We start from the raw sequence: 23,152 nt of genomic DNA on the forward strand, positions 1-23,152 counted from the left end.
CTAGTCAAACCAGTCCAGCAGAGGACTAAGCCAGAGTTGTCAAAGCTGGCTAGTTCCGGCCTTCCACTTTAATGACTCTGAAGGCATGATATATTGTCTACTTTGTACATATTCAATAAATTTACACTCTGTTTGCAGAATCTATATTGGTCAGGTAAATCACATGGTATTGTTTCTGACTGGATGAGTGTGCAAGCACTTACAGAGCAAATACTGAAATTCATTTTCTGTGAACATTGGGGTCAGTAAACCTAGAAGGCTTGAGTGCTCATGGAAAGCATATGCAAAAGGAGAGTAACTACGATCATAAGAGAGTTTTCATATTTTCAAATGAATAGTCATGAATTTTTTATTACCCTCCCAGCTCCAGTTAACAGTGTCTTGATCTTCTGTACAGTTACCTTTAAATCAAAAAAGCAACTTACTATCTGTGTTTCTATATTTTCTAAATGACTCCCAGTAGCCAAAACTAATGACCAATACAGATCCATAAATAAGGAAATAGGAAACTCCTGGATGATGACACTGATTTAAAAACAGCAGCCAAAGGATTCAAATTTGAGGGCCCATAGTGAGGATCCATATGTGTGGAGAAAGCGGCCAGGGTATACATTTTAATATATGTTTTAATTCAGTTATTCACTACTATGAACACAAACTTGTGGAAACATTCTCATTCTTATGAGCATGACGTTATTACTAGATTGTCATCTAAGTTCTTAGTATCACACTCTCATTTGTGGTCAAATGGATCGGATGTGCTTTAATTACAACATTTTGAAGATAAGGCAGAAAAACTTAATAGTCAACACTGTATTTCTCCCTACTTAAGCTAACCCCAAAAAATACACGTGTTGTTGGTGTAAATTCCAGTTAAGCAGAGTATTGTAATGTGAGAAGAAGTATCTTTAAAGGTTTTACTAGTAGAAATACATGACCGATTGAAATTCTGGCCTGATTCAAGGGAACCAAGATTTCACACTAGGACTTTATTCCTCCACAAAATAGTGAAAGATCTGTAATTTTCTTTTGAAACCTTTAGAAGTTTTACATCTTGGAGGGGAGTGGGAGAAGCACAGCTGGGCAGCCTATGATGTGGCACTTTTCTTTGGTATGTCAATTTTGCTAATGACTTTATATTTTATTACAAAAAGAAAAACAGTAATGGTCAGTGAACAGGGTCACAAAAAACCTAAAGAGCTAGTTTCTCTAACCAATCTGGTGGGGTCCAATTGAAAGCAGAGTCCATGGCACTTTTTAATAGAACAACAGTAGTATTGTACTAGAAACAAATATTTCATTTCCCAGGTGGCTTAATTAGTGGCTTTGAGGGGCAAAGTAGTAGAGGTAGAAGGAGCAGAGTATTGGAGGGGCACTGGGGAAAGCATTACCAGACTGCCCATTTCTCACTCAAGTGGGCTAGTTTATTTTCTCCCCACATATTCAAAATGGTTGTGGGCTGGTACCCAATTAGGAATTAAATCTGAACCTTTGGACTATACTTCTCTGGAGATATGTTAAAAAACAAATTTCTACAATGGGCAAACCTTCAAGGGAGAGAAAGAATGAATGAGTTCAAAGTCAACTTCTCTTCTTACTCTTTATGATTTACAAAGCTCTATCAATCTTAGTTTTGGGGTTTTTTTAATCCTACATATGTAGTCACAATGGCCATGCCTATTGCAGTAATTCTCAGCTTTGTGATTCTAGCCCAAAGTGGGCTGTGAAGTTGTTTTGTAGTGACCACAAAATACTCTACAGCTTTATGTCTACACTACAGACCTTACAGCGGCACAGCTGTACCCCCAATGAACAGTGGTAGCTATGTTGGCAGCAGAGTGTCTCCTGCCAACGTAGTGCTGTCCACATCGGCACTTACGTCAGTCAAGGGTGTTTTTTTTAACAAAAGTTCTAGTGTAGACATAGCCTTAAGCTCTCTCTCCTTGCCCTTCCTTTCCCCTCTTCCCCCCAGCATTTCCAGATGACATCTCTAAAAAACAGAGCTGGATGAAATTTTTCAACCAAATGTCTTTTTCCTTATAAAGATACAGTTTTGTCAAAATTAAACTGTTTGTGAAAACAGTTTAATTTCGACATTTCCATAAAAAATCAAAATGAACATTTTTCATGTTGTTTCACATTCAAGTTTCATTTTGTTTCAGTTTTCAAAAGAAATTCAATTTTTAGTCTTTGTATTTGGGGATCTCATCTCTCCTTCCCCCACCCCCCCACTCACACCTTCTTGCACTGAAAGATGGGGGGAGTGAAAAAAGGGAGAAAAGATGAGGAAAACAGATTTTTCTCTAGGTTTTTTTCCTTCTCACTCTCCCTTTTCCAGTGGAAAAAGGCAGAAAAAATAAAAATGGAGAGAAGTGGGAAGTGGAATCTAAACATCTCAATCAAAAATGGGAGGAAAAAATTTTGTTTTTGAAAACCAAACAAAAATCAAAACTAAATAAAAATTTTCATTTTTGTTGAAAAATTATTTTTTTTCTTGGGGGCGGGGAACTAATTTTTTTCCTCCAACCAGCTCTAAAAGGAATCAGTCGTCAATGACCACTGGCCATTTTTCCATGTTCCTCAGTGGGACTGTTCACTTAAGGTCTGTTGCATGAATAAGAACTGCAGGCTCAGACTCGTGTGTTAATTGCACATTTGATTGAACTACTACTCACACTCCTTTTGTAAGGCGTTTTTGAGCCTTGATGAGAGAGAGTCTCCTGATGAAATAGATTAGGAGATTGATTCCAGACTGGCTTTGTGTGGAATCTCTTTGTTAATGGACCACTTTTCTGGCTTGTCATTTGTCCTTTTGGCAGGTCTCTCAATACTAATCTGTGTAATTCTACATTTGGGAGTCGGGTTTCCAAAGTATAAAACAACTATGTCAATTTTATAGGTATTTTTTCTCAGAGGTACACAATGATAGAATTATTTAGAAGTATCATCATCCAAGGACCAAGAGAAAAACAAAAACCCAAACTGCAGTTTAATAAATAAACTGGTCCCAATTCCCTCTACTGTTTAAGGTGCAAAATGTGACCAGAATATATGTGAATAGTGTACTGTGATAATGGTGGTAGTTTTTCTGTCCCCTCTCCCTTCCAACGGCTCCTCAGTCCAAGTTCCTCTAGTGAATCTTGCTCATCATCAAAAATCTTAAAGTATAAATGAAACATTCAACATCTGCAACAGGGAAAAAGTGATTCTCATAAAAACATGATATAAACTTTACACAAGCTTAACAAGAATGTACTTGGAGACTTTGAAGGAAAGTCAGATAAAGTGTTTGTATCTTTGTGTGTCTATCTTAAAACTTTGATATACCCGTGAGAAGCCTAACAGCTTCTCAAGCCATGGTTTATTTTATAGCTCTCTATGCAGAATATTCTCTGCCTAAATTATGCTCTCACAATACAGACCGTTCCCTATTTTACTGTTTCCCAATCACTGTCCCATGACTCTTTTGAAGTCCAGCCCTTACTGGGGTGGACACCTCTGTTTCCCAGGTGCAGCCCATGAGATTGGCAGCACACAGTCTAACCAATCCCGGCCATCCAGGATAAATCTTCTTCGGGAAAACCTATCCTAAGGTAACATACTTGAAAAAAACATCCAAAAGTCTTCTGAGACCCTTAAATCACAGGGACTCTGATAATAGATTAGTCAGGTTTTTTTAGTTTAGTTTAATACTATTTGCGTCTAAAAGGTGTTCTTCAATATTCATACACAAATTCTACTGACATGTAACTTTCTATAAATTTATTACATTCTTTGGGAAAAGTTATCCTTTATAACACCCGTGTGTTAATGAAATTCTTGCAAAATTCTGCCAATGAATTACCTACAAATAACTACCCAGGGTACTAATGCCTAGTATCCCAGAAAACTATAATATCCTGTTAAATTTTGAAAAGGAAAAGAGAAAAGTAGACCCACAATTACAGTCCCTGAAAATAAAATGTAGGCACCATGCCAGTCCTTGCATTATCTATTCCCTGTCTATTAAGATATTTCTTCTACTTCAATGAATTTACATGACAGGATTAGTAGTGGCATAACTCCTGTGTTCTTAATCTCAGGGTATAATATAATTTATGCATGTAATTTTCTAATGTACAAACTTCTTTTATAGCTTATAAAAATGTAATAATGCATACTTAGAAAACTTGCCAGCAGCTACAGCATAGTTATTATGCTTATTATGGTGTGCTGCAAACCTACATTACTTCTAACGTATTACTGGTAACGTTACAAAAAGACTCACCTTTTCATCTATAAAACAAGAATATGGTTCTGCTCTCTGGTAATGGACTCTTTTGCTCACTCAAAAAAGTAACAACATTAACATGCATATAGTAGCCTCTCAAATATTTTTCTATTACCAAAAATACTCCCTCTATTTCTGTATAGAAAGGAACTAATTTCTTATCACCCACAGTTCATCTGTACAGCATATCAAGCCATAATGTTCTATAGCATTTTATAGAAGATGGTTGCATATAGTAAGATTATGAATAGTTAGATGACATGAAACTGGAGAAAAAACTCTATCTTCTAAGTAAGACTGCTATGGAAAATTTTTGAAAGTTCTATAGAAGACAAATGTAGAAACTTCTGGAAACCATGGAAATCTTCAGAAAAGTCATGTTACATGAATATGTTACAGCAAATTCATACCACTGAATATTAAGTACACATTATGAATGTGGTCAGGATTTTGCTATATTATTTTTCAGCAACATAAGTCTTACTAAGGAGATTTTAAAAATATTGACAGGATGTGAATTAGATGTTGTCTAACAGTTCAATGTTTATCTGATACAGACTTTGTAGTAACCAAAACACTTCTGTAGACCTGGATCTATACATCTTTTAGGTATTGATATGGTCTAATCCAATATGGTAATTCTTTTGTTTTGAATTAATCTAAGCTCCCCATGTCTCCTGGGATCACCCCTCTGAAAAAATATGCAAGACTCCCATTTGATTCCTTTCCACTTCCATCATTTAATAAAATCCATGTGTTTCGAACATAAATGCCCCAATGTTTTCCAGTGATCTTCTGACTTGACCAGAAACCAGTCTTTTTAAAAGCCTCAGGAGAGAATTCACACCTTTCCTACTGCTTATTTCTCTGTTATGGTCAATTGCCAATAAAATCAAGACTTTTTTCTATATATCACATGCTGCAGAAATCCCTTTGGGTCTAAATTCAGTGTGGCTATGGATTGCATTCAAATCTTGTCTCCAACATTCTGCTCTTTCAGCATGCTCACTATTCCAGGTTGAGACCAACCACGCATACGTAAGAAAAGAATATTACTCATTTTTTTTAAAAATAAAACTTTGAATAAAGTGACATTGATGTTTACAGCGGTACCTAGCAAATGAGGCATATGCCAGTGGTTCTCAACCAGAGGTCCAGGGCTCTCTGGGAGGCCGCCGAGCAGGGTTCAGGGGGTTTACCAAGCATGGCTGGCATTAGACTCACTAGGGCCCAGGGCAAAAAGCTGAAGTCCTGCCACATGGGACTGCAGCCTGGGGCCAAGCCCCACCACCCAGGGCTAAAGCCAAAATCTGAGCAACTTAGCTTTGCGGTTCCCCCATGGTGTGGAGTCCCGGGCAATTGCCCTCCTTGCTACTCCCTAACACCAGCCCTGGCATTTATATGCCTTAAAACAGTTGTTGTGGCACAGCTGGGACGTGGAGTTTTTATAATATGTTGGGGGGCGCTTGTAAAGAAAAAGGTTAAGAACCCCTGGCATATGGTATTGGCACTTTATCTATATAAATATTTGTATGCTATGATGATGGATGATAGTACAAAATATTTAGGGAAGCAAGAGATGAGTATGAAAATGATACTTTTGTGATCACTGCTAGGAGTATGCACTCTATTCTGGGCTGCCTCTAAGAGTTTGCATACACAGGGACACACAGGAGAGTTAAGACTAATTAACTAAAGATGTAAAATGAATCCCCAAGGCTTACGCCAAAGCAGGACCTAAGGCTAACTTACTTCTGAATGACAGCATCCACTCAGGGAATGAATGCCCTTTAACTTTATGCCTTTAGTTAATCCATCTTAAGTTTCTAGTGTTCCCATATAGACAAGACCTAAGCATTCACTCCTTCCTTCCTTATTCATCACTAAGCTGCACCACTGTTCCAACAGTAAAACTTCACAGTCCCCTACCTTCCAGCCAGCTATGTCTGAAGATAAAATTCAGAGTGCCTGATACTCCATTCTCTTCTAAGTAAGAGGGGGCTATGTAATGAGTCTTTTTTTTAATCAATTTTTTAAAAGTCTATCAGAGTTGAAAGGTCAAACTCCTCTTTAGTGTAACTTCACTGCCTGCAATGGAGTTATGTGAGTATTGAATTCGGACCTAGTATTTTAAAAGGCAGAGATATGAGAATGTAATCTATGTAGGACTGAAATGGGGAATAATGATGAAAGTCCTTGTTATGACTGCAGAGCTCATCCAAATGCATTGGCTTGTTTAACATATAATATTTTGCTGTTCCATTTTGTTAATCTGAGAGCCAGCATGCTCTATAGGACCCACCTCACTACCCAGACATCTGTTTCAAGTTGAGAAAGATAAGAAAACTTGGTACGGTCCATCTTCCTTCTCCACAACTTTTTCTGCCTTTTTTTTTCTCCTTATCAGTACTGCATCTTAAAACCAGATACTTAAAGGAAAATATTTCCTAGAGGTAACATCTCTCAAATCATTTATACTGCCTATATTTAGCAGATCATAGCTTACCTGTTTAACAGCATAAAGGAGACGTCCATAGCAGTATATCATTACCATTACAGGGATGACCAAGCAGAATATGAAGAGACAGATGATATAGGAGACAGACTCAGCTGATTCGGAGGTCCAACGTACTGAACAGCTTGTGCCGGCCCCCTCAATCCCATAACTGCTCCAGCCAATGAGCGGTGGTACTGTCCAGATGAGAGAATAAAGCCAGGAACCACCAACTGCTAGCAGAGCCTTCTGATAGTCAGAGCCCCGTTTGTTACCTAGGGTGATGGTGCTATAGCGTTCATAAGACAAGATAGCCAAGGAGATCAGGGACACAATACCTGCAAAAAAACCAAACAATTTAGGGATTTAGTACCCCTGTTTTTTATGGCACCAATGTGACAGGTATGACAATATCCTGAACACACATTACTGAATTATAAGTTTAAACCTTATTGAATTACGTTTAAGTATTTTAGGAGTACATTGTATTCAAAGTGCAAATGTTTACGTACTATTGAAGGATTGTATGAATTACCATGTGGGAGGGGGACCACAGTCTTCCAGGAACTAAGAACAGTGGGAGGGTGATTAGAACAGTGGGAGAGGTGCCACCAACTGGTGAGATAATCACTAATATTGGTTCAGACTAGATTCTCCAGAGACCAAAAGTCAAAGAAAAGATTTTTGGTTAAATAGCCCGAGTTAAAACTGACCCAGAGCCTTCTCTCTGATACAGTAAACAGACAGAACCTTCTGTCCCAAGGGGAGGGTTGGAAGGTCTTTGGCTCACTGAAGCCCCATAAGAGTTGGGAGCTAGTTCTGCCCTGAAGCCTTGATGAAGTTGTGACCACAGGAAAAACCACTGTGTGAGGTTTGAAGGACTAATCACCAATCAGAGCCCTTATTGGGAGTCACAGGGAGATGCCTGATGAACTACACACATGCTAATCAGTTTTTTAAATTGTTTTTAATATGTTTTCTCTGCAACGCTTTCACCTTAAGAATAAATGTGCTTGTTTAGAAAGGGCTGTGTGGTAACTTAACTGTGGCAATTACACTGTGTGCCATCTCTGAGGGGAGAAGCGAAGCAGGCCTGCTTAGGCAGTCTGTCTTTTGCTGGGAAGCTCATAGTATAATCAGGGAACTGTGCAGCCTGGAAACACCTCACTCAGAAGAGGGAGAGACACAAACCTCTGACCAAGGAGGTAACAGCTGAGGAGCTGGAACCCTAGAGTGGATCCCTTTTCTGGACTATAGAGCGGGGAATACAGCTGCAGTTGCACTGGACTATGACTAGCAGCAAAAAACTAAATACCCTTTTCTACATTATTAGCGTATTTGATGTATCAGTGGAAATGCCTTTTTGCATTCAAATCCAAACTAGAGCCAGTAGCTCTATACCGTATATCAAATTCTTCTTGACTAAACTGTTCTTTAAAGGCACTCATTCTTTCAAAATACTAACATTCAAGATAACTCTCTGAAGCCTAACATTTTTAGTTTTTCCCAGTGGAAATACATTTTCAACATGAAGTAATAAATTTCTTGAAAATATTACTTTCCAACGTGTATTACTACTTTATAATTGGGAGAATTTTCAAATAGCATATTGCTAGTCAGACATACAAACAGCATAAATTCTGGATTGGAGGAGCTGGAGGGTGTAGAAATTTCTGTTGTCACTACACCCAAAATTATACATTCTTCCTCTCATGAGAGCCTAATTCTCCTTGTCTTGCATCTTGTATAGTTATTTTACCCCTGTGCAAAGTGAGATGAACATGGATAACCACTTTAGCCCTGCTACCATTCTGGCCTGATAACATTTTGCACTCGGGCTGCACAGGCATATATGACTACGTAGGATGGAAGACAATGGAAAGTCAGGCCAGCAGTATATGTACACTTGCAGGTGTGAATTGTCATAGCTCCACTGTCTTCATTTGAGCTACAACAATTTACATAATTTGAGGATCTGAGCCACAGATTTTAAAGCCTGAAGAGACTATTGTGGTTTAGTATGACTTCCTGCAAAACACAGGCCATAGAATTTCACACAGTAATTCCTGTATCAAGCCCATATCTTGTCAAAGAAAGACAGCAAATCTTGATCGAAAGACTTCAGGTAACTGAGAATCCACCACATCCCTTGGTAGGTTGCCAATTATACTCACTGTTAAAAATCTGAACCTTATTTCTAGCTGAATTTATTTAGCTTCTGCTTCTAATCTACTTTCAGAAATCTTTTTTCTGTGCCAATACTTATATACTGTGGTAAAGTCAACTCTTGTCCTGAACTAAACTAAATAGATTGAGCTTCTTAAGTCTTTCCCAGTAAAGCAATTTTCCAGATCTCAAGTCATTCTTGTAGATCTCTTCTGAATTCCAAAATATCAGCCCTCTACATTTCTCAGTTTGAGTTAAAATGTCTTAATGTGATTGATCAATGTTATAGCTTCGTTATTATAATATAGTTGATACTGTAGCTGAAACTATTTTGTTATAGATTTTCACATATGCTACCCTGTCACAACTGTTATTGTTTGCAGTATTGGTTAGCCATGTTGATCACATGATATGAGAGAGACCAGATACGTGAGGTAATATCTTTTACTGGAGCTCTTCTTCAAGTCCATGTGGCTCAAAATCTTGTACCTTCCCCCAGTAGAAGTTGGCTTAATAAAAAATATTACCTTACCTACCTTGTGTCACTTGATGATTACCTGTTCTGTTCATTCCCTCTGGGGCACCTGGCATTGGCCACTGTCTGAAGACAGGATACTGTACTAGATGGACCTTTGGTCTGACCCAGTAAGGCTGTTCTTACGTTCTTATAACTTTAATTGCTCTTTCAATTCTTTGCACTTTTACCTACCAAATAATTAATATGAAAAAGTACGCTTAGCTTTTCTCATTCCCATATTTGATGGATGTGATCTGAAAATAATTACAGGAACATAAGTAAATTATTCCTTTTGTATGGAACATAGGCCGTATTTGAATTTAGGCCTGAGTGACTTTATCTGGCAAAATGTTTAAGTTACCTTTATTAAGAAATGCCTGAAGCAGCTTTCTGGCTTGTAGGCAAAAGGGTAAGGTCACTCATTCACCCTAGGCTCTGACCCTGCCTTTCAGAGTCCCTTTTTCCCGTGCCAGTGCTTACTGTCATGAGGATATGTGGAAGTGGATAGGCATGGGAACTACGGGTGTGGGGTGCTGCAGCACCCCCAAGTTTTACATGGGATCTCGGCCAGCGGCCCTGTACCCAGGGGCTCCTCTACCACCCAGGGTCCCAACCGCCGGCCTCGCACCCGGGGCTCCACTCCTGGCCTCAGCCTGGGGCTTCGCCCCCATCCCCATCTGTGGACCCAGCCTCGGCCGTCTTAACCCAGTCCATGTTCCCGCCTCCCGGAGCAATGGCTCTGCTCCCAGCCCCAGCTCTAGCACCCCCACTCTAAAACCTGTTCCAGTGCCACTGTGGAAGTGAGTGAATGTTTAATGCTAACTAGCCATTACATATATTTAAACGATTAAGCTACTTATGTAGGGCCTAAACATAAATCTGTTACCAGTTCCTTCTCAGATGGGCCTCTTACATGTCCTGCTTACCAGGAGGACATCTGTTTGTGATCATCAACAGACTTCTGCAAGAAAATGTCCATCTTAGACTGGAATCTTTTACTGTGACCTCAGATCAAGATACCAAATTATTGGTCCCTGATGAGCTACAGCCAACATGCTCAACTCTTTTATTGGAAAAGGGTGGTCCCCAAGATGCAGCAAGAGGACACTGAACCCTACAAAAGACTCTAACTATGTGGAAGGAAAGGGTGGGGATTCTCAAAATAAAAATTATACCTGAAGTTATATCCTGCTCTCATCCCTGGATTGGCCATCCAGAGAAGTGAAAGACCCCGACCATCAGCTAAACCAAGCCTGAAGCTACAAACAAGGCAGGGACACCTACCTGCATGCTAAATGAGCTAAAGTTATTTGCAACATCAAAACTACTTCTTAACTAAGACTAACCACATGAGTTTGAGAATGTCTACACTACAGCTTATGTCAGCAGAACTTATGATGTTCAGGGGTGTGAATAAACCACCTCCCTGAGTGACATAAGTTACACCAACATAAGCGCTGGTGTGGACAGCTCTGTCAGGAGAGCCTTGTAAAGAAAAAGGTTGAGAACCCCTGGCATATGCTATTGGCACTTTAACTACATATCCTTTATAGCTACTGCCGCTCATAGCTATATGCCTGTGGGAGAGCTCTCCTCTGCGAGCCTAAAGCATCTTCACCAGATGCGCTGCAGCACTCCACGTGCACACATCGTACGTGAGTGCTTTTGTATAGAATTCTCCAACAATGCCATAGAGTGAGTGTGTGGTTTTGTACATCCCTAACCATTTCCCCATGAAGACAGTAATCTATCTCCCCCCCCCCCCACCCCAACACACACACACCTGGCAAGTTTATCTGTAAGAGACTAGTCTGGTGTTAAAAGTGTTATTCCAAAGATGCTAAATGCCTGATTTAACACTTCTGCCTCTTTGTAAAAGTGTCAGAAAGATGCAGATGCTGTATAATGTGTAAAAGAGAATAATTTAAGTAAATAGACTAACATGGGTTGTATGTTCAGAGAAACTTAGTGGAACACCAAAGTGGGAAGCTATAAAGAAATCATTCTGAGAGTTATACTTCCTTAGAACAAAGGCAAGAGCCAGCTTCTATCTTTAGCAGACTTAGCCCAACTGGTTAGATGAACAAGAGAGGCATTTTTCCTTAACTGTCCTGTGAAATATTGAATTAATTCTTGTGTCGACCTTATACATTGACTTAATAGTAATTGCCAAATCAGATAAATTGAACCACTGATTTACTGATTGAATTCTAATTGTAACCTTGATTTGATCATCACATTGTGTTGTATCTGATTAGTTTAGGGAAACTGGAAATAAATTAGTGACATTTTGCTTAAATTTATATTTGTTTGCTAAATTATCTTAAAAAGTCCATAAAACACACAAGACTGGTTCCTCTCTCAAAACTTCAGCATGGGAACACAACCTATTTACAGGTAAAGGTAAATACATTGAGTAGCTCCCGGACCTGCATTTTAATTATTTAATTATTTGATAAAAATCTTATTACCACTGCACTTTCTTTGAACTAAAGAAAGTTCTCTTTTGAAATAACACTGAATAGAAGTTCAGCTACCAGGGCATTGTCAACCATGAACTAACAAAATATTAGCAATCAGTTTAAACATAAACTACCCCCAAAACTCATTTTCTTTAGAATATTGCATAGGAAATCATTTTTCTTATCTACACAAAAATTTACACACATACATTCCTTGCCAAAAGCCTTTTCAGTTTTACTTCTCTTTTATTGAGTTTCACTGACGTGACTACTCTCTGCAGGGACGAGGGCGATGATATATGTGATCCCACAGTAGAGGAGTTCTAAAAATTCATATTCCTCTTTTTGTTACCGTAAGACTTTAAACCATGTATTGTAGTTGAGCATATAACGGTGTTGAAACTAATATCAGGCCACACTGAGTCCTGGGGCTTTTAAAACAGTAGATTGCTGACTGTAATGTGAATAGGTAGGAATTCAGAGAAAAGCGGGGAAAAAATATGGAGGTGCTAAGCGGGGACTGATTTATGCATGGCATATTAAAGAACACACTGTAACTTGGCTAAATAAAGACTAAACAGTAATGAGACAACAATCTCTTGAAGACTACAAATACTGATGAAAGGGAAAATGGTTGTACAAGGGATTGTACAAAAAGGAGCAATGAGATAAAATTAAGAGCCAGAAAAACCCAAACCAAAACAAAAAAAAAACCAGGGTTATCATGAGGGAACACTTCCTAAGAATGAGATGTATTTGAATGAAATAGGTTTGTAAGAGAAATAATGGAAGCCCTTTCACTTCAACATTTAAACAAGACCAGACAAAGTAGAAGAAGATACACAATAAGGACCAATCTTATATCAACACAGAGGTGGAAAGGAGAACTGGGGACCAAACAGTTCTCTTCAATCTCTACCTTCAAAGATTCTTTTATTTAAAAGAATTTTTATTTTATTTTATTTATTCTTTTATTTGTAAAAAGTTAAGTTCTTCACCATCACCACTGACAGCTGAATCACCGAAAACGTGAGAAATAACAGGTTTAACTGGCTAACTTGAAAGATTCTAATTTCATACCAACGGAAAAAAACAGGTGCTGATTTTCTAGTTTGAAACTGAAACTACATAAATACCAAGGAAAATGTAACAAATAGCGAATGAACTCGCAGGATAGAATGAAAATTTACCACTGGATCCAAAGAGTTTTTTGGGTAACTCTCCAAAAGATGATTCTTCACAAAACTTTCTGCATATTTTTTTATACTTTATGTATTAGCTGGCAATGAAAATAAGATGGTCCTAAATGGATTTCACAAGCTTCAGAGGGTGCCACCAATGAAGAATTGGTGTATAGATTGAGAAATAGAATTGTCAACAACTTTGGAATCCTTGCTTAGATAAAGTGGTATAAATCATATTACTCCGTTATATTTCCTATGTTTATAAAATCAGAGTCTACTTGATGCAATATAATTCTCAACTCTTGTGATTTTCTTATTGTGACTTTCACGGCAATTGATGCTTTCCTAAAATCCCCAGCTGCTGCAGTCATGTGAATGTGAGAATCAGCTTTTTAAAAAGAAAAGTAATGTGTTAGCTTGCATGGTTGCAGAGAAAAGCATGAAAAATGTGACACATTCCCCAAGTGTACCGAAACAGTTCAATCACCATAATGCAAATGAAAACAACGCAAACTTCAGTGTTGGCCTTTTTCTTAATCTCATGATTTTTAAGCCAATCATGATATTTCATGGCTTGTTTGATGGTTTGCCCTTTGGCATCGGCAACACGGTGAATATCCATGTCCGTAAAGAAATGCCTTCTATAAATAGGGACCAAACTAAACCCACTAATTGTAGACCTGAATCTGTTTTCAATTTAAAGACAACAGCAAAAAGGCTCAGGGCCAAATCTTCAGCTGGTATAAATCTGTCTAATTCCATCAGAGTAACTGGAGCTAAAGTGGTTTATACCAACAAAGGATATGGTCACCACTCACTTCAGTTGGAGCAGGACTGAGCCTTCCATTTGTACTCTTGGAACCCTCAGCTGACCCATTTCTGTAGTTTGGTTTTATTCATATTTTGAAAACAAGCAATAGCATAACAAACTGCAGCACAAGTTTCTCTCCGAGTGTGGCCATTGTTAGGGCTTCCCTTCTGAACTTTGGCCCAGATCTACAAAAGGACTTCAACACCTAAATCCAACACTTAACAACATCTAAATCCTACTATCATCAATCACTGTGAGTTTGTTAGTTTTCTTTTATACAACTGTAATTATAGACAAGGTTTGCTCAGCTGTATAAGAAGCCATACAGAGATATAACTGAAATTCCAATCAGCAACACATAAGATTACCTGTAGAGGTTCTTTTCCCTTTTCTTAAGACTTCCTTAAGGCCTGTAATTCTGCTGGTGACCCACAATGTTAGGAGGTTTTAGAGTCTTATCAGGAGACACTGGCTGCTTCCCACTGAAGACTCATTGCAGCAGATGTGGCTCATTAACTCCAACCTGAATAAAAGGGAGGTGGAAGAGCCCCCCCGATGAGTGAACCTTGTCTATATATAACAGTTGTATAAAAGAAAACTAACAACTCAAAGTGATTGGTGACAGTACTATTGGATACTTGCTGAAACACATTTAAAAATCTTTCTATATTTTCTCTATATAGATAAAGGGAGAGTGGAGTGACTTATGCATTGATGCCTTTTACTGGTCTCAACATTTTGGTATGTGACGAGAGCTAGGAGGATGTCCGGCTCAATTCCTGATTGTCTGGGTAGGTTTGAAAGCCACATGAAAGAGATGAAGATTAAAGAGAACCATAGTGAATTCTTTGATAAAGATATTGTACCCTCATGCAATTTCCTCCTGAAATTATAATGTATTTCATTATAATTAAAAAATAACTTATTTGAACATTTCCAGTCAAGCTATAAATGTGTGCTTATTACAAATAATTCAATTACCTTGCTTTTTTAATACTTAATACATGAATACTTTAATACATGAAATATTTTCAGTTTACTTATCACTTGCTAATCTACAAAATAATATAAAAGAATGGACTAATTATTTCTGGATTAACGAAGAACTGACCCAAAACTTTGTCCGAAGCATTAATAAAACTTCCATAAAAGTTTAGTAGGTTTTTTACATATTTATTCTCCCCTGAGTTGTTTTCACTGTAGTATGCCTCTTAACCTCAGTCTCCTGAAATGGAAGTGCTGAAATATTCAGAGAGATAGTACAAGATTTCCAGCCCAGCTTTGCAAATCAAAGAGGTATGAATAATTTAACTTTTTGAGTAAGCAACATCATTATAACAATAATAAGCATGTTCAGCTCTACTAGTAATGAGTTGTCCTTGTGCTGCCTTTATGAAATAAGGAATTCATTTATGAACTGCAACTTTTACTGGCAACAAGACATGACCAGTGATAAACAATAACCTCCTCTTTAACAAATTGAAACTTTTACATATCTATCCCACTACAAACTTTACTTGAACAGGTTGTATTCTTTCTTGATAAATTCCATGTAGACCCCACTAACGCTCACAGAGATTGTGTCCATGAGAAAGTTGTACCAAATTAGTTAAATCTGCTTCTTGTGTAGACAAGACCTCCAGTTTCATTTGCAAGTTCAGCCCCAGTTATTTTCTGAATAGTCACATTACTGACTATTCCCATTTCTGCCTGATTCTTTTCCAAATCGATTAAAAGGTGGAAACGAGAGTTTTTAGAGGGACTTTAGAGAGGGTGTTTGAGAGGCTTGCTTTCCAGGTACAGTTCTACTCTCAAAACCATGACGGGCATCAGTGGAATAGTGTTTGGGACTTCCAATAGACGTGCCATGTTTTCATTTCTGTCCAAAGCCAGAAGGGACTTCCTGAGTATGATCTGATGGCTGTGCTGGAAGAAACAATTCATGGATTGGAAGGCTAAGTACAGACACTATAGAGTATCGGAGAGGCTGAAGAGTTCTTGAACAACCACATTTGGGAAGAACCTCAGATTCAAGGAAGAAAGGAAACCCAGAAAGAGAAAATTAGCAGTTCATAACTAGAATTGGTTGACATTTTGTGGGAAATTGTGACTTTTCAAAATTTTTTTTCATTCTGAATCTGAACAAAAACACACTTGCAAAATTTCCTGCAAAATGGAAGCTCTGAAAAACTATTTAGGAAACTTCTGTTTCCAAATTTACTTTGTTTTCAGTTTTATATTATTTTATTGTATTACATGTCATGAGTAGTGCATAATATGAGATAACATAATAGTTGAAATATTCAAGTTTATTTTTAAAATCATTAAGGGCAGCTGCTACTTAGTATAGATTGGTTTCAGAGGAACAGCCGTGTTAGTCTGTATTCGCAAAAAGAAAAGGAGTACTTGTGGCACCTTAGAGACTAACCAATTTATTTGAGCATGAGCTTTCGTGAGCTACAGCTCACTTCATCTGATGAAGTGAGCTGTAGCTCACGAAAGCTCATGCTCAAATAAATTGGTTAGTCTCTAAGGTGCCACAAGTACTCCTTTTCTTTTTAGTATAGATTAATCATCTTATTTTATTTTCTAGATCAAAGGATCTCCTGTTTATTACAATGCAGCAGTTTGACACTAATACTTTTTTTTAACAAGAAAAGGTGATGCACACTATGCTAATTAAAGGAGCAGCTCTTCTCAAAAGCCTAGAAAAATATTGAAAACAGCTGCTCCTCTCATTAGTAGATTGAAAGAGTAGACTGTCCAAGTGATCATCTTGGAGATTCTTCCTGTCCCACTGGCGATGGAAGACAGAAGGCAGAAGATTCTTGAAGAGAACTGCTGACTAAGTATGTAGTGTTATAGTAGAGGGTTTTCATTTTGTGGAATACTAGTCCACCTTGCATGCGGAAAGAGGTGAGTTTGGATGGTCTCTGTCTTGTTAGAAGGGGAATCTGTCTTCCAGGGGAGAGGTTGGCTAACCTAATTGGGATGGTCTTAAACTAATTAAAAGAGGATGGTTAAAAGAGGGAGCAAATTAGCATTTATTTGGCATAAATCAAGATGTTGAGAACAAAATTAATCAAGTCCCCAAAGGATGTGAAGGAAATTCATAAACTATACACCACTGCTAGGAGCTGGAGTGAAAAACAAGAGAAATTGGAATTTCTCACTTATGAGCCTAAATTTGACTTAATTGGTATTACTGAAACCGGTTAGGAAGATGTGCCTGATTGGAATGTTAAAATGCACTGGTTAAAACCTATTTAGGACTGGTTAAAACATGTTGGCACTGTCATAGGGTGGGCTGGGCCCTTTAAGAGAGAACAGGTCCAGCCCACCTCATTAACAGCTTCTTTATGGAGCCTGATAGAAATCAGCTGCCCTCTATGAAGAGCAAGCTGCAGAGAAGAGGGGGATGCTCGAAGAGCCAAGCGTGGCATGGAACACTGAGAAACCTGGGACTGGAGAAAGACAGGAGCTTCCTGCAGGAACCAGAAAGCTGCAGGAGCATTGGAGACACGAGGGGAACAAGGCTCCAGCCAGGCAGGAAGTGGGAATTGCTAGAAAGAGGGGACTGAGTTGGACTTTATTTTAGGGACTTTGTGTTTTTGTTCTGAATTTTTATGTTAATAAACCCAGACCCTACGGAGGGATGTCTGCACAAATACAGGCCTATGCAAAGTTTATTGAGAAGCCAAGGAAGAATAGAAACTGAGGTAGGGTACCTAGTCATGAGGGGATGCTTGGGAGGCAGCAGACTCTGTTGCAGGCACTCTGAGTCAAAAATAGCATTAGCTGTTTTGGGGACACTGATAACTCAGAAGCAAATGACCTCGAATGCTTATGGATTAATGTTCTAAGTGATAAAGGACAAGATGGGATACTAACTGGGGTCTACTACAGATCACCAAATCAGGTCATCCTGTTCGCTAGCCTATCTTATAATGTATAGGGAAAGAACCAGTACAAAAATGTCCTCTTTTTCTAAAATGTACAGATGACAATTTCCTAACTCAAAAATGGTGCATCCAACATGGGGGAATTCTATATTAAACCTTATCTTGACAAATAAAGAGGATGAGGTATAAGTGATCATATTTTTTTTTTACAAACCAGTAATATACATCTGTAGTGCTGTAGAAGGGCCAACTTTCACAAAGATGAAAACAATTATGAACCAAATCAGTTGAGAGAGTTTTTAAACAGAAAAATGTGAATGATAAATGAGAACTATCTAAGAACACTTTACTAGATGCCAAAAAGCCACAGATAAGAGAGGCCACACTAGTTTAAAAAAACAAATGAACCTGACTTGGGGGGGGGGGGAGTGAAAGCAGCTATATTAATAAAAACAAACAAAACAATATAACAAATGGGGGGAAGAAAGGAGAACCTGATAGTAGTAATAATAAATCAAAAGTTAGTAATATCAGAAAATAAGGGAAGCCAAAGAACACATGGAGAAATCTATGGCCAGCAGAATTAAAGAAAATGAAAATGAGCTTAAGGAATGAAAGAAATCCTAACAATGGTATTGGTCCATTACTGGATGGAAATGGCAAACTGTCAATAATATAGAAAAGACAGAAGTGCTCAATAAATATTTCTATTCTGTACTTGGGTTAAAAGCAACGATGGAATACTTTCCGTTCCAACAGTAACTCAGGAGGTTGGTAAACAGCAGCTACAAAAGCTAGAAATATTTAAATCAGCAGATCCGGACAACTTTCATCCAAGTGTTTAAAAGGGCTGTCTGAAGAGCTTTCTGGACCACTAATGTTGATTTTCAGTAAAGCTTGTAATGCTGGGGAAGGTCCAGAGGACTTGAAGAAAGCTACTGTGACAATATTCTAAAAAGGTAAATGGCATGACCTGGGTAACTATAGGCCTGTCAGCCTAACATCAATCTGTGGGCAAAATAATGGAGCGGCTGATATGGGACTCAATTAATAAAGAATTAAAGGAGGGTAATACAATTAATGTCAGTCAACATGGGGTTATGGAAAATAAATCTTGGCAAACTCACCTGATATCTTTTTGGATTTGATTACAAGTCTGGTATTGGCATTAACTCAGGGAAGTCCTAATGGCCGGTGCTATTATACAGCCGTCTGAATGGATGAATGCAATGGTGCCTTCTAGCTTTATATTATATGAATGAATCATTGACGGGGTTAGGTCTATTTGATGAAAGATCTAGGGCCTGATGCAAAGCCCATTGAAGTCAACAAAGTCTTTCACCGACATCAGTAGGCTTTAGATCACAAAGTGTCATTAGAGGCTGGAGAAAGACGACTTATGCTGCTGTGCATATTGCTTTGCCTGATTTAAAGTGGGGGTGTTTGTCAATCATATATGTTGTAACCTCCAACCTCCAGCATTGTTGTAAGTTAGTCTGATAAAAGGGTTGTAAGAGTTAAAGTCGGTTACCTGCCAAACCCATATGATGCCTGTCTGTATGTTTGCCTATTATACCTTGACTGTATATCAATGCAGTTCAGTGCTTAATTTGTAATGAAAGAGGTGCCGGGGCACAAGCAATTTTTTTTTACATTCATAACTGATGCAGCAAGCCCCAAGGTGCCGAGGCTATGAACTGTTAGGCCTAGAGGTGCCAGGGTTCAGCCCTGGCACAAATTAAGCACTGATGTAGTTAGACTTAAGTTCATCAGGGCAAAGACCATGTCTCATTTTGTATCTTGTATAGCACTAAACACCTGGTAGCGTTTGACCCTTCAACTCCTACTCCCACTGAGCAGCACTTACGCATGTCAGTGTCCCACTGAATTCACTTAGCGAGAAGAGAGGTGGGAGAATTGGGCCCCATGCTATTAGTAAATGGTTGCTACTTGAAGCACATGCATTTTTATATACTGGTCCTAAAGTGGATGAGACCTTTGTAGTGTAGACAGTTTTCTGATGCTCTGCTATAAAATAGAAAATATGGCCAATATCCTGCGTTATATAAAAATACTGTATTTGTAAGATCTACAGTACATGAAATAAATAGAGAGCTTTTAATGAGTTTGTTAGCTGTTGCATATTAATATAATCTAATCTTAGTGAGTGAAACTTCTAGGACACACTGAAGAAAAAGGCAGGTGAATGGGATAGTTGGTCAGTGAAGTACAGCTACATTAGAATAACTAGTATCTGTCATTACGGTTACATTTAGCAATTGTGCTATATTGCTAGTCCAGATAGAACTCGGGCAATCTGCTCAGTCTGAGAATCTGCTCATAGGTTAAAGTGTCATGTTCTAGGACTTCTGCTATTGATCCTGATGCAGCACAACCTCTGAGGAAGTTGCTGTAATAAAAGTACTAATTTTTCTAGTATATATACAAGGCTTTAGAAAAACCTGTGTACAAAAGCACTGAGACTGGATGAAGAGCTGGAAGGAGGGAGAGACTGGAACAGCTCTGAGAAGCTTCAGGAGGGGATTCTGAGACTGGGTAGGCGACGAGAATAGGCCTGAGACAAGGAGCAGGGAATATCCGCACTAATACATAAGAATGGCCATAGTGGGTCAGACCAAAGGTCCGTCTAGCCCAGTATCCTGTCTTCTGACAGTGGCCAATGCCAGGTGCCCCAGAGGGAATGAACAGAACAGGTAATCAAGTGGTCCGTCCCCTGTCACCCTTTCCTAGCTTCTGGTAAACAGAGGTTAGGGACATCATCCCTGCCCATCCAGGCTAATAGCCATTGATGGACCTATCCTCCATGAATTTATCTAGTTCTTTTTTGAACCCTGTTATAGTGTTGGCCTTCACAATATCCTCTGGCAAAGAGTTCCACAGGTTGACTGTGCGCTGTATGAAGAAATACTTCCTTTTCTTTGTTTTACAACTGCTGCCTATTAATTTCATTTAGTGACCCCCCCCCCCAGTTCTTGTGTTATGAGAAGGAATATATAACATTTTCTTTCTTTCTCACATCAGTCATGATTTTATAGACCTCTATCATATCCCCCCTTAGTCGTCTCTTTTCCAAGTTGAAAAGTCCCAATCTTATTAATCTCTCCTCATATAGAAGTTGTTCCAAACCCCTAATCATTTTCCAGTTCCAATATATCTTTTTTGAGATAGGGCAACCATATCTGCATGCAGTATTCAAGTGTGGGTGCACCATGGATTTATACAGAGGCAATATGATATTTTTTGTCTTATTACCTATCCCTTTCCTAATGATTCCCAACATTGTTAGCTTTTTTGACTGCTGCTGCACACTGAGTGGATGTTTTCAGAGAACTATCCACAATGACTCAAAGATCTCTTTCTTGAGTGATAACAGCTAATTTAGATGCCATCATTATATATGTATAGTTGGGATTATGTTTTCCAATGTGCATTACTTTGCATTTAACAACATTGCATACAACTCTATTATTAAAAGAGCATCATTAAGTTTGCAAAGTCTAAAAGCTAAGAAATGCCAGGATTTAGGTTGCCTGTGATCACATAATTAGACTATTACAGTGCATACAAACAAATTAGCATTGTATGGGCAACCTCAATTCTTGCATTTCCTAACCTTTCAATGCTTGACTTTGCAAGCTTAATAAAGCTATTTTAATGTAGATTTACATATATAGTTATTTATTCCTGGTATTGTGGTTGTTTCCGGAGACTCAAATCAGTATCAGGACCCCACTGCACTAACACCTAGTGAGTGACAGATCCTGCCCCAAAATTGCTTAGGCTCAGTCTATACTAATTACCAAAAAAAAAAAAAAAAGCAATAGGTTTCAGATAGTACAACATTGACGTAAGTCAGAATAGGGCTTAGTGTGGTTAAAATGACATTTGAAAGCAATATTGGGACTATACAGTGCCAATGTGTACATACAGTGTTATTCATGGAGTTCTGCTCAATGCATTTTATTTTTCTCACATACATACATTGCCTTCTCTTGACAGTTGCTTTTCAGAAAGGTAGCTTACTCATATGTGCTCTGGCCACACTGCAATTCAAAACTGAGCTGGCTGTAATCTGGTCTTGTTAGCTAGAGTAGATGTTTGATCACCATGGCTTTAGGTTCTAATTGAATAGCTAGCTTTCACAATGCTTTCCTATATACCCTGAAATGGGCCTGAAAATAGAACAAGCAGGTCTCAGATGTAACTCCCTAACTCCCATTCCTCAATATAATAAACAAGCACTGGACAGAATTCTCTCTAAATGAAGTGTCAACCAATAAAATAAAAGCCTAATAGCTAGCTAAATTGGGTCTCAGGCATAGGGAATTTCTTGTGTGGCAATTAGTTGCAGGGAATAGGTTGTAAGAAATTCAAGTTAATATCACAAACTAGGACATTCAGACAAATCCAGAACTATTAACTGAGGCTTAATTATACATTATATGTAAGGTAGGTATACAACTATTTGAATGACCATATTCAAAGGTAATTATCAATGGTTCACTGTCAAACCAGAAGGATGTATCTAGTGGAGTCCTGCAAAGATCAATTCTTTGTCTGGTACTATTCAGTATTTTCATTAAGGACTTGGATAGGAGAATGTGCTTAGGAAACTTGCAGATGACATCAAGCTGGGAGGGGTTGCAAGCACTTTGGAAGACAGGATTAGAATTCAAAACTACCTTGACAAATTGGAAAACTGGTCTGAAATCAACAAGACGAAGTTCAATAAAGACAAAGTACTTCACTTAGGAAGGAAAAATCAAATGCACAACTGCAAATGGGGAATAACTGGCTAGGTGGTAGGACTGCTGAAAAGGACTTGGGGGTTATAGTGGATTACACATTGAAAAGGCCCCAAAAATATGATGCAGTTGCAAAAAAGGCTAATATAATTCTGGGCCGTATTAACAGAATGTAGTGTGTAAGACATGAGAGGTAATTACCACTCTACTTGGCACTGAGAAAGCCTCAGCGGGAGTTCTGTGTCCAGTTCTGGGTGCCACACTTTAGGAGAGATGTGGACAAACTGGAGAGAGGCCAGAGGAGAGCAACAAATATGATAAATGGTTTAGAAAACCTGACCTATGCGCAACAATTAAAAAACTGGGCATGTTTATTCCTGAGAAAAAAAGACTGAGCAGGGGACCTGATAAGTCTTCAAATTGTAAAGGGCTGTTACAAAGAGCATGCTGATCAATTGTTCTCCATGTCCACTGAAAGTAGAACAAGAAGTAACGGTGCCCATTCCTAGCTTCTGGCAAACAGATATTAGGGAAAACTTTCTAACTAAGGAATAGTCTGGAATAGGCTTCCAAGGGAAGT

At 38.5% G+C, this 23,152-nt stretch overlaps 1 protein-coding gene across 5 annotated transcripts in view; it reads right to left on the bottom strand.

Moving 5' to 3' along the window:
* Positions 1–23,152, bottom strand: part of LOC140914077 (opsin-3-like) — a 150,837-nt gene that overhangs the window by 83,095 nt on the left and 44,590 nt on the right. For all 5 annotated transcript variants that reach the window (XR_012159758.1, XM_073351092.1, XM_073351108.1 and 2 more), the window contains exon 3: positions 6,777–7,102. Coding sequence is in view for 4 of the 5 variants with exons in the window: in XM_073351092.1 (XP_073207193.1) it covers positions 6,777–7,102 (326 nt within the window). In the remaining variant the exon portion in view is untranslated. The remainder of the gene's footprint in view (positions 1–6,776; positions 7,103–23,152) is intronic.

The sequence above is a fragment of the Lepidochelys kempii genome, chromosome 1 (assembly GCF_965140265.1).
Source record: "Lepidochelys kempii isolate rLepKem1 chromosome 1, rLepKem1.hap2, whole genome shotgun sequence".
In the NCBI taxonomy this organism is placed as follows: domain Eukaryota; kingdom Metazoa; phylum Chordata; order Testudines; family Cheloniidae; genus Lepidochelys; species Lepidochelys kempii.